The following is a 15,357-nucleotide window of genomic DNA, read 5'->3' on the forward strand; positions in this document are numbered from 1 at the left end:
GAGAGGTAAAGCCATGGACAGTGTGTTTCACCAGCAAATAGAGAGTCACCTACTTAAGTGACCCCATCTACAAATGCAGCCATCTGATACACTGGAATATTATTTCCAGAAATCAGGGCATTATAAAACAAATGCAGTTATGTTGTTTTCCCCAATTAGCGGTTTTCAGAAATGATTGATAATTTGCTGGTAATGCCTGCAAACAGCAACCTAATGCGTTCCCTCTCGCAAATTATCTGGAAACCACTTAAGGCTGTGATTGCCTTAAAAAATTAAACAAAAATAGGATTTTAAACACATGCTTCCCCTTCAGAACAACTGTGCGCTGCAGATCTGCTTCACGTATCAATTCCAATACTCGGTATGAGTCTGCAGAACCAGCACTGCAGAGCCAACCTGCTGCCCCAGCTCTGCCAGCTCTGCTGAGCTGCAGCCCTCAAGGATGCAGCATGGAAGTTTTAACTCTAATTTACACCAACAGGTTGCTGGTGCAAATCAATAAACAGCCAAGTTATTCTTCACTTTGCTTCATTGGTTGGCACTGGACTGGGAAGCTCCCACAGGAAAAGCCACTGCTGACATTTCTGTGGGTACCTGGCTCAGGGCAGGAGTACACAGCAGAGCTACATTGCTTGGTTTGCTCTCTGTCACTCCTATATGCCCCATCTATGCTATGCCAATAGATGTGAAACTGAAGTGTTATTTCAGAGTTTCATTATGGAAACCTTGGATGCTTCAGACCTACACTCCAGAAAACACCTTGTAGGTGATGCAGAAGGTTAGAGCACAGCTGCTCTGACCTGAAATGGCACCTGTTACACTTCTGTTACTTACACTTCTATTTACCTTCCTTCACTCTACTTCAGTGCAGGAAAAATCCTTTAGTGTGGGCAAGCCAAAAGCCCAGAAATTCCAGCTTTTTAATTACAGAAGAAGCCAATTTCTACTTTATGGAAGGAAGATGACAAATCCTAGGAGAACTTTTAAGTTCTCAAATAATACCAGCTTCCTCAAAGGAAAAGATTCTTAATTCTGCCTACTTTGACCAAAGCCCACAGACCCAAGGTATGTGCAAATAGTGGCCATTCAAACACATTTCTTACTTTAAACAATAAATGTGTTTAAAAGGAAACTGCAACTCTTAAATCTTACCTTAATTTCAACTGACATCTTAAAAACCCCTCAAGTTTTGGCTCATGATACCAGACTTGGTTCAGAGTTTGTAAGATGGATGACTGGACGTAAAGCAAATTTAAACCCAAAATTTAATTTCATAAAATCAAACACAATACAAATTTTCCTTTAAGGAAGGTTTTTGATGGTTGTGATTTTTCTCCATTATAAAATAGGATCTACATAAAGGGGGAAATATCAATCAGTAAGTAATTACTCTGGAAATTTAAATTACAGGGTCTCCAGTAAATTCCACTGGCTTCAGTACAAATAAAAGCTTTGCTTCCCAAGAGAATGTCAAGGAATTTATGGAATTATAGATTAATCTAGTGAAGTTAAACTCCCTCTCAATTCTAATAATCCTAACCTCTGTTTGGTACTGTCTCTTCCCAATAGCTACAAGGTACTGTCTCTTCCCAATAGCTACAAGACAGGGAGAAACCCTTTTCCACAGGGAAATGCTGAAGGAATAATTAATAATTTGAAAAATATTAAGTAGACATACGTCTTTATAGCTATGAATGGTCCACAAATAAAGGCAATGTTGCAACTGTGCCCTCAGAAGCCCAGTTATCACACAGCTGGGACACAACAGAATGGGATGTGATGTGGGATGTGATGATGGGGGAACAGACCCTTAAGACACCGTTCCACCAAGCAGAAGTCACAGCTTTGAGTTCCAGAGGAAATTCAAGCTACCTGCTAAATGACAGCTTAAATAGAGGTCTCCACAAATAGCATCTAGGTCATGAATATCCATCCTGGTATTGCAGCTGGACATACCAGATAGTGTAAAACAAGTTCTTGGGCTTCTACATCTCATCACTGCTTATGAGCTACTGCTCAGAGACACACTGGGGCTTCCCAGGGTTAAATGCTGATGATTTTCAGATGTCAGGGGACAGTGTTAACTAGCAGCAAACATGCCTGACAACTACTGACATTGGCTGACAGTAAGGATCTCTGCATGGCTAAGATAACTGATCAAATTGAAACCACTAGCAAAGTGGAAATTTTGGCTGTAGACAGAAAGACAAACTTCACTGAAATTTCCACTGCAGTCTTTATCTGCACAGAAGGAAATTAATTCCAAAGCCCATCAAGAGAATTTCTAATTTAAATTCTTCAGAGCTAATTTTCTGATATTCATGTAGCAAGCACTATTTACAGCTTGCAGTATTGACTGGTTGTTTGCTTTTTGATCAAAAACATGCCACACACAACTCACCAAATGCCAGCACACACTTTTGAGCATATAGGCTCAACCTAAAATTTGATGACTTAAAGGAATTTTTGAATTCCAGAAAGTCCATAAACATAAAACACATTTATATTTTTTTCAAAGCTATCTTAGTTCCAGTCCTGAGACCTCCAGATTTGCTAAATACTTACAGTACATAATAATTCTCTTTTAAGAGCATTAATACAATAAGTTTAACTTTGCCTTTTTTTTCCTTTTAATTGTAGCATAGTTTTTACTTCTAACTAAAGCAAAGGAAAATCATATTAGAGAATCATTGCACACATGAATGCTGGCACACTGTCAACAACAAGTACAGGATACACGTGGTTCACTTTTTTAAACACTTAGGACTGTTTCAGTTAAACCTCTTGAGAAACACACCTTATATTTAAAACACCTGTTTCTAGGGTCTTTTAGAAATTCAGTTAGAATGACTGGAAACGGAAGGAAACTAATCTGATACAGAAATGTTATGTGTGTTGTTTCTATTCTGGGCAATTCGTGAACAGAATAAATATGCAAAAAACTCATTCAGTCAAGTTCAGCTAAACCCAGAACCACTGAGTACTACTTTACTGATGAAACACAACTTACTAAAACTGCTCTAGAGTATATTTTTCTAAAGATTATCACCAGTCCTGAAGATAGTTGCACACCGTGTACCCCAGCACATTTCCCTGTATGTGAGAGATCATGTATTCAGTACCTCTCTCTTCATATTTCTAACATGCAGCCAAGACTGATTATATGATTTTCAGCTCATACCTTTCCTTCTAGGAAAGCTATCAAAAGAGTAAACAGTATTCTACCCTAGCAAATCAAAGCTCCATAAAACCTAATGTAGCCTCACTTTTCTCATATAGCAATTGCCAGAAATTTCAACTATTTATTAAAAAAATCCCTATTCTCAAATTAAAAAACCCTTCCAGACTGCTACAAAAGAGGCTTCAGAATAATTTTAAAATAAAAAACATAATATTTACAGAGCAAATCTGTGGTTGTTGAGCAAGCTTGTATGGCAATTGATTTATCTTTTGTCTGGCTACCAATGTAATTCTGTCTTCATTAGCAAACTCCAAAGCAGAGAAACATTGCTTACATTGCAAATCTTCAACCACAGAAGAATTTAAAATTAAAGAGAAGTTAGAATTTTAGCAAACAAATTTTTAAAGGTTAAAAATGGTATATTTCACTTAAGGAGTTAAAAAAGATGGCATCACATGTCTAGAGTGCTGAAAACCCTCAGAATGCTGCCCAGATGCTGTGTGATGAGTACATCTCCAGAAAACATCCAGTCCAAGAGGTCTTGATCCCAAATGTGTGGGAGCCAGTGCTCTTCTTCCTTCCCATTTTTAGATTTCCTACACCTGTGCTTGAAGGGTTCAAGCCTACTCAGAGCCCACTTTAATGTAACCACAATTTCTGAATCCTGCAGGAGAGCAAAGACATTACAGGAGAACTAAGAAAATTACCTACCTAATAATTCAGCTCCTAAACACTCATTTCCTAGCACAGCATATCTTGGCAGTGGCAGCTATGTAAAAACAGGCTGAGCTGATGCTATTCTCTGACCTCTCAGCTGCTCTCTCTCAGCTGGACTGCAGTTAGGGGCCATATGAGTGCTTTCAGTTTATTTAGATGGGAGGTCATGCACTGTGTATTAAACCACCACTGTTCAAAGGTGGATGCTAGGAATTGTGGCTGGAGTTCAGATATGCTGAAAAACATTCTGTATCTTTCAGGGCATTAAGGCCAAATTCCACAGTAAATTCCACTAATTTATGCATTTATCCCAATTTGGCTCAAAAGTAAGCATGCTGTGTGATATTATGAAACTTATAATATCTTTTTACTGTGGAATTTACTGGCTCCACAGAAAAAAAAGGCCCATTTCCTGTCTGTTTAAAATTTTCAGCTTCTAAACCTGCTGCATAATATGTGCAACACTTACCCCCTTCCAGTGTTTTCAAAATAATGATTCATTATGACTTATATAGACAATTCTGAAACTAATAATCTAAAAATTATTTTTTCTGCCTGTGTTTTACAAGGAAAACAAGAGAAATTAATATCTGATTGGGTTTTTTTTTCATGTTTTTTGTGTACTGCTTACTCCCCAAGCTGAGCCAATCCTGAACCTTACAGGGAGCTCTGGCAGAGACCTGCCAGGCAAAGACTTGAAAAAACCAAGATCAAGTAACTATCTTTAATCAGCCTTTGGAATGCTGCATCTACAGTCTGGAAGCTCCTACTAAACAATGTCAACAGAATTAATGCACCTCTGAATCTGCTTCAAATAATAAATTAAGAACATAAAGTATGTTAAATAAATATGTCATAAAACCTCTTTTTTGACTGTGAATCTTACATGTTATTTCAGTAACAAAGGAACCAAAAAAAGTTCTACTGAATCTTCATTTTAGAAAACTTTCTTTCCATAGTATCATCAGTAGAAATGAACATACCTTCATCTTCCCAACAAGTGTTTGTACTCGCTTCTCTTTCACTGTTTTCTGGTAACACTATATGGTCCGTTGGCAAGTCGTCTTCTGGCACACTAGCATCACAGTCTGCTGCATCTGTTACACTTTCCTCTTCCACTATATGCAATTTATCTTCATCATCTGAGTCTGAGTTTGCTTCTACCACATTGTTATAATTGGTTACTGTGGAGAGACAAAAACAAAATACTGATCAACGTACTCTTAACTGACAGCATGGGGTCACATAATTATTGCTTCTTGTCCCATGGGGATGGCCCTGCCTTGTGAGCAGCTTGGCTGTAATGTTGGCACACAAGGAGCACCTGACAGCTCCTGGGCTCCCACCACCTCTCACTGTGCACACCCAGTATCAGGCTGCACAAGAGGAGGCAGTGGCCAGCTCCAGAGTTGGAGCCACAGCAGAGCAACAGAATTCCAGCTGGATCACTCCAATGTGGATGCCAGCATTGCCAAATGTCTCATTTATGATTATTATGGCACTGAAGACCCCGTGGGCCCAGGCTGAGCACCGTTCAGAGAAGGCAGCCCAGCTGCTCTTGGCGTCCCATGATCCAGCCCTTTCCTGCAGGCACACCCTGTGTGCTCCCCCAGCCCAGCTTCCCCCTGCCTCCTCCTGGAACCAACGCACCCCACGCTGCAGCTGTGGGATCACATGGAAACAAGTGGGAACAATAATGAGACTGAATTCAGAATGGCTTAAGTGCTCCTGATCCAAGCTAAAAGCTCTTGTAGCTACATTCATTAAAGACTCAGCAGGATGAACGTGAAAGGAAAAATCACAGACATCACTTAGATAGGGAATCTCATGTAATATTTGCCCAGTTACAATAAAAAGGTAATAACTCTACTTTCTTAGCCTGGAGAACACATTGTAAGTCTTTGGACAACGGATTACATGACAATATATAGGTTTCTGTCATATGTGAGCAGATTATTACTAAAACAGTCTTCATTTTTAGGCACAAAAGATCAGTTATGGTCATTTCAGCTTAAATGTAAGGAACTGTAAGTAAACTGTATTAAGAAAAAAATACTTTCATAATCTGTTTAAATGTCTTGTTACTCACACTGAAGTTGAACTATGAAACAGATCTACATTGGTATTATTTCTCCACTGCCAAGTTTGAACTTCTTACTAAAATGCTTCAAAGTACAGTCTAAGAAAGAGAATAAATTTATAGATGGATAAACCAACAAGCCTTGGCTGCAGCACTCCTTCAATGGCTATCAGAATTATACCTGGGAGGCACATAATCATGGTACTTTATGATACCTGCATCCTGTCACTGTTAGTTCACAAGAAGCCAGACTGATTCTTTCATGTGAAATACTGCCTATTAAAGTAGATAAATACCAAACCAGACTCTGGCTCTTCTGAAGTTAGCTCTTCTTCTGTTTTTTTTTTTTAAAGTAGAGATTTTAGTCATTTAAAAATGCATGTAACCAGGAAAAGTGAGTAACATTATGAACAGATAGGCTACCATCTCATTTCCTTCCAATTCAGGAGAAAAATGTCTCATCTAAAACATGCATGAGAATGACAAAAGAGCCTTTTCAATTTAAAACAATCATTCAATGTTTCTATATTTTACACAGTGCTATTTGAAAAATGTATTAACTCCCCACTACTCATGGTATTGACATCTTCTAAAACAGAAAATTCAGGCAAATTGCCTAAAAACTAGTATCTGGTCCATTTCAATTGATAAATTCATATTCACTTAATATCCTCTAACTGATTTTGCAAAGTAAAATAGCTACTGTAAGTGATGCTATAATACTGTGTGATACAGGAGACATAGAAATACAGGAGACAAATTCCCTCACCGAAGCAGATGAGATTCATGAATTTATTCTCCTGAATAATGGTAAATGCAACTTCAAAAAAGTGTGAGAACAGACATAAAACAAGAGGAAGTAGATAATAATTTTAGCCTTTTCTCTTGATTGGGTTTTACTCTGAGGCTTAGATGCAGAGTATTATTAATATAAAATAGCAACACATTTACATTTGCCACACATAAAAGAGATAATTAAGAGGGGGGATCAAAATTTATAGGGATAAGTTCAGATGTAGAGAATGAATACTTTATCTTTTAAAAATAAATTTCCTGTTAGTTGGGGAATTAGGTGGTATTCCTTATATTAGACTTAGAGTGGTTTTATGGAAAACAAAACCATAATCAAACAGTTTGTCTTCAAGAATTAGACTTATGGAGAAAAAATGTTTCCTCTTTCCTCATTAAATACATTACAGACATGATATATTCATTAGGGCTCTCTTCGCCATGAAACATTTCCATACATCCTCACTATACTAAAATGCCAACTCTGCAGAAGATAAAAACTCCTCCTTCCTTATAAAAAGCAAGGAACTGATCTTTGGGATTTCAGTTTCTTTCGTTAAAAACCAGTTGTTAAAAAGGCGAGACAATAAAGCAAAGAAATCTGGTTCTAACATTTTTTCTTTCCTCTCCCCAAAATGCTTTAGGGAAAATAAAACTGCCAAAGCTGCAACTAAAAGGCCTCAGCACATTTGGGGTGGCCAGGCAACCCATCACCAAACACAGCAGAAAGTCAAGCACTTAAAATGACAGGAGCACTCATATACCTACACACGATTTTAACTGAATGATTACATGCTGCTTTCCTTCTGCAAGGTCCTTGCCTCATCTAGTGCAGTGATAGCAAATACAAAGGGAATGCTCAGTTTTATGGAGTGAACTGAGTATTTGTAGCCTTCCATCTCATTTGTTTAGATTGCAAAGTGATTGCTCAAACTTCTTACTCCCTTCGGCCAGCAGTGCACCCAAAGTTTCCCTTATAGGATATTAGCCAGAATGGGATTCCATATCATATATTATAATGTATGGTGTTGTATGGCATATGCTTATATGCAATATATTGTAACTATTTATTGTACAATTACATGATTATATATTTTATATTCTATATAATTCCCTTAGATGGTATTCAGAAGGAATGCTTCAAAACATATAATTAACTGAACTGTAGTAGGGTGATGCTATCTCCATTTTGCAGATTAGAACCTGGCTGCTTAAAACCCAGAAAAGTCTTCTGGCAATCCTGGCACTGCCACGTCAGTGCAGGGCACTTCAGGCTGCACTTTTCAGAAGACTCTGCATTCATCCAATGTTTTACACATTCAAAGCACACTTGTGTTCATTCCAAATGCAGCTGTGCCCAGAGCCCAGGTACCTTGGCCCATGTGCCACAGCAACCAGAAACACAGAGACCACTTCCAAATAAGTGATCTTCCAGAACCACATAAAACCTCTTTCAAAATGAGAAAGTAAAATCTAGTCTTTCTGTGGAGCTTTCAAACGCCCTGGAGAGAATGCTTTTGATTCCTGCAGCCCTCTACTTAAATTACTCTGCTTTCCAGCAATTAAGGCAAGGGTTCTGGAGGCAACAGCTTCCTTGAATAAACACCCCTGATTTATTCTCTGGGCAGCATTCCTCCTGTGAAAAAATTATGTGATCACATAATTAAAGATCTTATCGTTATGCATACATGCAAGAGACAAATTAAAACAGTTTGAACAATCTTCATTTCAACATTTTCCAACTTTTTTTGAATGCTCAGCTTTCAAAGTCAAGTGTTTGATTTCAAAGAATGTATTAACACTCTTTAATGAAAACGATGGTTAAAAAAACAATCAAACCCTGTAATTTACTGTATTTTCAGTTAATTAAAATTAAAATAAAAATCCCATTACATGATACCATACTGATACCTTCATGGCTGCAAATCTTAGCTTTAGCATTGCAGATTTGCTCCTGGCACCCTACAAGACGAACGGGTGGCAGTAGGAAGCTGCAGCCTCCATTTGCTCAGACAGATTTTGGCTCCATGTTTCACAGGAACTATGGCATCTGGCATTCAATTCCAGGGGTAATCATCCTCCCCCTCTCCTTTCTTCAGTTCAGTCCTACAGCCAAATTTAAACCTTCCCTATCTGTACATAATTTTGTGTGTTTTCTCCTCCCATCCTTGGTGTTTCCTCAGAATAGTGACCACTGAAAGAAGAGGACAACAAGCTCACAAGCCTTATTCAATGCCTGGCGCCACAGTAGCTGCTGAAGTTAGGAGGAATAAATTTCATAAAACCTTTTTGGATAAAGATTGAAGTATATTCAATACAAAAGCAATACATAGAGACAACTGCTTACAATCTCCGAAAGAAATTAAATTGACTATACATAAATGATGACTTCAAGGGGCTTCTAATTTGGCAAAATACTCCATGCAGAAAATAAAACGCACATAAAACCCTGCCTGGAACAGTTACGGCTTCCCAGTGAAGGAGCTAGAAGTATTTCAGACTTCAGTACTATTTACTTTTAGCTAATGTCATTTAAAAGTAGTGACTGGCTAAATAAAATAATTCAGCCTGGATCACAGAAATCTGGCACCAAGAGCAGCCAGTGTCTCCAGGATGAGACATTGCTCTGTGAAAAGCAAGGACAATTAGAGAGGTTACGTCACCCTCGGCCACCACAGCTCCAGGGACAGCCGTCAGCCACAGGGGACAAGCTGCAGACCACTGAGGGGTGTCTTATCAAGATAACTGTAAAAGCCACAGATCATGAGCCATGGCTGTAATCAGCTAAGACAGGTCACAGACAAGCAGGTATGATGTGTGACACACACATGGGCCTACTCTGTTCAATGTACAGTATGACACCTTAGCAAAATTTTACATTATTAAAGTTTATTAATTTCAGCTTTACTTTCATAGATTAATAGAAAGCCTCAAAAACATATTATAAATTACACTGAAGACTAAATATTTATTCAAGAAAACTGATTTTTATATCATGACTGTATAAGATCTCAAATAATTATGAAACAGTAATTAAAAATACATTTTATGAACCATAATTACTTTTTTTCCTCTTGATCCCTTTCGTGATACAGTATCCTGGTTCTTAAAGAACAGATCACTAGCTGGAGTTGAAATTTTCCTTGCTCTAAGAACAAATGACTGCAAAATGAACTGCAGCAAATGAGCTTCACTTTCTGGATTTTTACAGTCCTAAATGCAAAGCAGATGTATGACGTTGCACAATTTTAATTAAAAAACAAATGTGCTCAGATGGAAGTAGTGATTAAAGAGCTAAAACAGAGATAGATATTATTTTGCTGGTTGAATACAGGTGGGCAACTATGATACATATGTCTAATCAAATCAAACATGATACATAAGTCTAATCAAATCAAACATGATATTTGAAAGGAAAAAATTGCTAGTTGCTGGTTTAAAATCAGTAAAACCAGGAAATTCAAGGTGAACATCAACATTGTGGTGATGAAAGACTCTAGGATTCATTGTTTCCATGACATAATGGGTGAGTCCCCAAAAATACAACTCTTATTATTGCCATCTGGGTGTCAATAGAAGAAAAGCTTCTTAAAAAGCTGTCACCAGTTACCTGCTCACCACTCCCCATCCAAACCTGCCCTCAGAATCATTAGGTGACATGAAAGATGACATTCCCAACACAAGGAATGACACAATCAAGTTGATGTCACTCAACAAGATAAAAACATACATGGTGGAATATGCATGAGAATAATTTGAGATCTGGCAAGAGGACAGAACTGCACTTAAAGAGGACAGAATTCCACAGAACTAAGGCAAAATGCCTATCATGTAATACCAGGATCTGGAAGGCTGCTTTGAACCTGCTAAAACCTTTTGCTCAATACTTGACCATTGTCTTTTATGTAGGATCTGGTCCAGCATTCTTATTAGCTGTCTTCTGTACACCTCTCCATACTTACCCCAAAAATATCCTACCTACTTCCACTGAACAAAAAACCCCCCACAACTTTTGGGAATTTGTGAGTTAACACAAGTACTGTTGAATTTTTTAAGATGTTGAACACATAACCAACACATCTGAGTTGTGTGAGCTCAGCATCTCAACACTGAACTGGCAGGGGATGTAGAACAGGTGTGAGAGATTCTGATCTTTTAGAAATCCTACTTCTAAAAGCTATTCCAAAAAAAAGCTGTGAATGCTCATGCACGAATTCTGCTAGAAAGAAAGGTTTGATTCTATAGGCTGGAACAACTCCTGTGCTCTCTGAAGTTCATTCCCAGTTCATGGATTTCTGCTCTGACAGCCTACAATCATCTCTTGGAAACCACTTACTCTTTGTCAGCCCACCTGAAAATCTGCTCCTATATATTATTTAGATCTAGTGCAATATTTAAGCAAAACATATTGTGAAGTCTGAAACCTAGTCATTTAGCATTCAGCACTTTATACTTAGATTTTAGGGTGTACTATTAATTTTGTTACTACTCCTGAATGAAATGCCATACTTTCAACTCTCCACTGATAAGCTGCATAGACCTCTATGTTATTTTCATATTTTTCCTCTCAGTTTAATACATACACTTGACATGCAAATAATATATACAGAACCATGCTACCACCTGAAGCAGAAACATGAGAAAGAGCTTAAGAAAAAAGAAAGCATATGCTCATGCTTCTACTAAAATTCTCTGCTTGGAGTTTTCTGGCTTCTGGAATTCCTAAATGACTTGTGCTGTCTTTATACCTAAGAGCTTAATTTTCTGTGAATTTGTATGCTTACTTCTTGAATTCATGAAAATTTTGTCATTCACATTAGTCTGAGGCAAGCAGTTTCATAGCTCTGTATTCTGTGGGCAGAAGAAGTTCTTTCTGTTGATTTTGAACCTGCTCTGCACTACTTGCAGTGGGTGTCCATTGTGTGCTCTGTGCTGTCCATGATTTTATTCACATCACAGCACTGCCCTCGCCTACAAGGAAGAGTCTTTGCTCACTTGTTACCCATACAAAAGTTTTTCCACTGATCATTTTTGCTGCACCTCTCTGGACCTCCTGTTCTGCTGCATCCCTGTGTTAGCAGGGGGAGAGGTGACAATCTAGAACTGCACTCAGCATTCATCTTGGATTAGAATGGCAGCACTACAACGCACTGTAGTCTTCTCTATCCCTTCTATCCCTAAGAACACAACCATATTTCTGGACTTTTCTTGACTTCCACAAGTAATTAAGCTGGCATTACTAAAGGTTTGTTTTCTGTAAACCCAGAAGTGCTATTCCTGAATGTTAACAATCAGGTCAGAACCCACCACAGGACCCTTCCTGAACACACACTGCTTCACTTTTATCCATCTAGAATTTTACCTGCCATACTACTGGCTTGACTAGGTGGAAACACTGTCACTGTTTCCCAAACAAGTACAAGCAACTCTTAGTGAAAATATTTGCTGCTTCACACTCATGTCACTGCCTCCATCAGGCAGCAGGGTGATTTCCTGCAGCACTGGGATGGCCAGCAGCATTTACAGAGGAGAGTGGAGGCAGCAAAAAACATTCCATTAGGTAGCCTGTTGAATTCAGTAAAAATACACAATGAGATCTCATTACGTGCAAAGAATGAAGAAACTGTATTATACTTTCAATTAAATTGTTCAGGAACAAAAGCCATGCCAGAGATTAGTTTCTGAAACAATCCATTTAAAATTTAATTTAAGAACATACTTGCAATTTTCAGAAAAGTCATTCTGCTTTTAAGAACGGTATATGTGCTATGACTGTGGAGAGCAGGACTAGCTTTTATTTATAAGAGTTTGACTTGTGTTGATTTATATTTGTGTAGATATACACACACGTGAGTGTGCTCACACAAGAATGGGGGAATGGATTCAGTCCTTTCTCTGCCTGAAGGGATCAGACTTACATCTCCTACACATGTTTATATAAATATATGAATAGTTGGAAAAATAGAAGTCTAAATATTTATATGTACCAAGCACATTTCTGATAATTTTGTTTAACTAATAAAAACCTCTTTCAAAATAGCTCTACACCTCTTAACTGAATTCTAGTCCAATTCAGCTTGACACACTTTGACTGAATATTCCAACACATTAAAACCCACAAAATTCAAGAATCTTAATAAGCACTAAGGTATATAAATCACCTCAATACACATGCACTGGATTATTTGCTCTTCAGATCAACTCAAAGAAACTTTGAGTTTAAAATAAATGCTTTGCAAGCAGACTGCAGAAAAAATGTGCTCTAAATACTTTACCAAGAGGGACACTGGATGTTTGGCTTGGCTTATCCAACACATTAAAATCAACAAGGTAAACAGAATTTTTCTGCTTGTCAATTTTAAATTATGGTTTTAAAATCCATCAGCATTTGACACTAAAAAATGTCGAGATGACATAAGTGATACTGGGAGCAAATGTGGCAAATATTCCAGTCTCAGTGAGAAAACTTTCTGCTGATTGTCTTTGTTCTTATCATCATGTCCCTTTCAGGTAACTTAGTCCTACCTGCAAAATGCCATTGGAACAGTTTGGTCATGCACATGCAGGACGAGCTCAAGGCTTCCCCGTGGGGCAGACGCAGTGGAAGTTCTGCCGCCACTGATGTCTGAGTGCTACTTGTTACAAGTGTATGGATCTTCCAAGGGCAGGAAACTCCAAAAATCAACTCCAGTGCTCAAATGAGAACTCAGCTGTATGTAGAACTGACACAAGTCAGAGATGAGAAGCAAAGGATACACACAGGCAAGCACTTCAGGTGTTTAGCCTTGGTCCAAAAATAATCCATAATACAAGAAACATTTGTTTACATATGTTCACATACAGATACATACTTACATACATATTTTCAGGTTTGACAGTGTAAAGTTAGATTTGGAAATTAATACCGATATCATAATGCAAAAATAATATGCTTTAAAAATATTTCCCTTATTTGGGCCTCTACATTGAAGTAACTCAAATATAATTTTCACCATGTTGCTTTCAGACTCTTCATTACTCTGCAGCTTTTCTGTGTTAAAAATGCAAGCTTTATAGCTTTGCAAAATGAAGTCTTTTAGTCTTTCAGTGGCACAAAGGGACTTGCAAAGGGACTCTATTGGATTTGCAAATGATGGTCATTTTTCTAATGAAAAAGCTAACTATTTTCCAAATTTTCTCCCTTTATAGTCTTTGGATTGATGTAAATGCTACATGCAAATACAAAAATTCTTAGTGGCAGCATAATTTGAAAAATTGTATTTACTACAAGGCGCTGACAGGTTTGAAAATACTATAAATGGTCCCATAACAAAGAAATTAACCTTCAAAAACAAGACAGCCAAAGGTGTATGAGAAAATTAACTGTACCCTTTGCCTCTTATCACCACTGTACAAGCCAAGGTTTCTACAAATGAGAACTTAACTCTGTGTAATTCCATGTCACCTGCTGCTGTCAGGAAGCTTTACAAAAACTTATAGGAAATGTAATATTTAAGGAAGTATCTATAAAAACAGTGAAGTATTTACTGTTACTTTTTTCAGTAAAAAAAGAACAATATCCCCTTCATGTATTTTTTTTAAATTTCTATAATTTCACTGCAGCTTTGAAGACTCAGAAGGGAAGAAGTTGGGTACCATTGTAACTTTTCTTTCTCAGGGCTCACTCATTTCACATGCTGTCCCTTAGGGAGCCACAGAAAATGCACAGTAGTGTTCATTCAATACAGGTGACAAAACTCCTCCTATGCAACACTGAAGTTTTTACAACTATTTATATTTGTGACTGCATTTGGACAAAATAAATATCAAGCAGAAAGTGGGAGGAGCTATGTAATACATAGGCATGAACTTCTGATAAATCTGCACTCTGCCCATTTTTCACTTTCTAAAGAACACACAGTTTTTCCATAAAGTTGCACAGGCTTAAATAGAAAATCTTGATATTAATGATAAAAAAAAATCTGAATTTTCAAAAATACACTGCAGAGCCTAATTCTGGGTAGGTGGCAATGTTTTAGTCACAGTCTGATTAAATCAAAGACAAAAAAATAGAAACCTTTCCCTCATCTCCTATGTGACTGCTGGTAAGTTTGGATTTCTGCCACCAGTATTAGTTGCACAGTTTGTCATTCTCCTCAGAAGACTGGAAAAATTAATCTGCACACCCAAACCTGCCCCTCACATTCTGAAGGCCGCAGGGGTTTACTGCCTCCAAGACAACTGAGCACCATGATCATAAAAATCAAGTGTAAGGTGTATAAATATCTGAGAAACCTTCATCTTTCAGTACCTCCACTTACTGAACAAATGGAAACAGTGAATTAAACTGATGAAAGGCTGAGAGCAAGAAGTATGTCCATGTATTACACAGTCTGTTTAACTCTTCAAAAATTACCTTTCCACTGGTGACTGTACCACTCTGGTCTATGTTCAAAACACTCTTAACTCCAAACAGTTGACATTTTTTTCTTTATAAAACTTCTCAGATATTGAAGAAAACTAGCTAAGAGATGCATTCAGGAGATAAGACAACTGATTTCTTTCTCAGAGTTAGGTTTTTAAAAAGATGATTTATTATTACAGTAGAAAT

The 15,357-nt window shown here is 37.6% G+C and overlaps 1 protein-coding gene across 4 annotated transcripts in view; it reads right to left on the minus strand.

Annotated features, from left to right (window-relative positions):
• Nucleotides 1-15,357, minus strand: part of ZEB1 (zinc finger E-box binding homeobox 1) — a 119,587-nt gene that overhangs the window by 19,163 nt on the left and 85,067 nt on the right. For all 4 annotated transcript variants that reach the window (XM_054273813.1, XM_054273811.1, XM_054273815.1 and 1 more), the window contains exon 2: nucleotides 4,882-5,082. In XM_054273813.1, coding sequence (XP_054129788.1) covers nucleotides 4,882-5,082 — 201 coding nt within the window. The remainder of the gene's footprint in view (nucleotides 1-4,881; nucleotides 5,083-15,357) is intronic.

Source organism: Melozone crissalis, unplaced genomic scaffold (genome assembly GCF_028551555.1).
Source record: "Melozone crissalis strain CALT ecotype California unplaced genomic scaffold, PUWL_Pcris_2 ptg000016l_1, whole genome shotgun sequence".
Classification (NCBI taxonomy): Eukaryota; Metazoa; Chordata; class Aves; order Passeriformes; family Passerellidae; genus Melozone; species Melozone crissalis.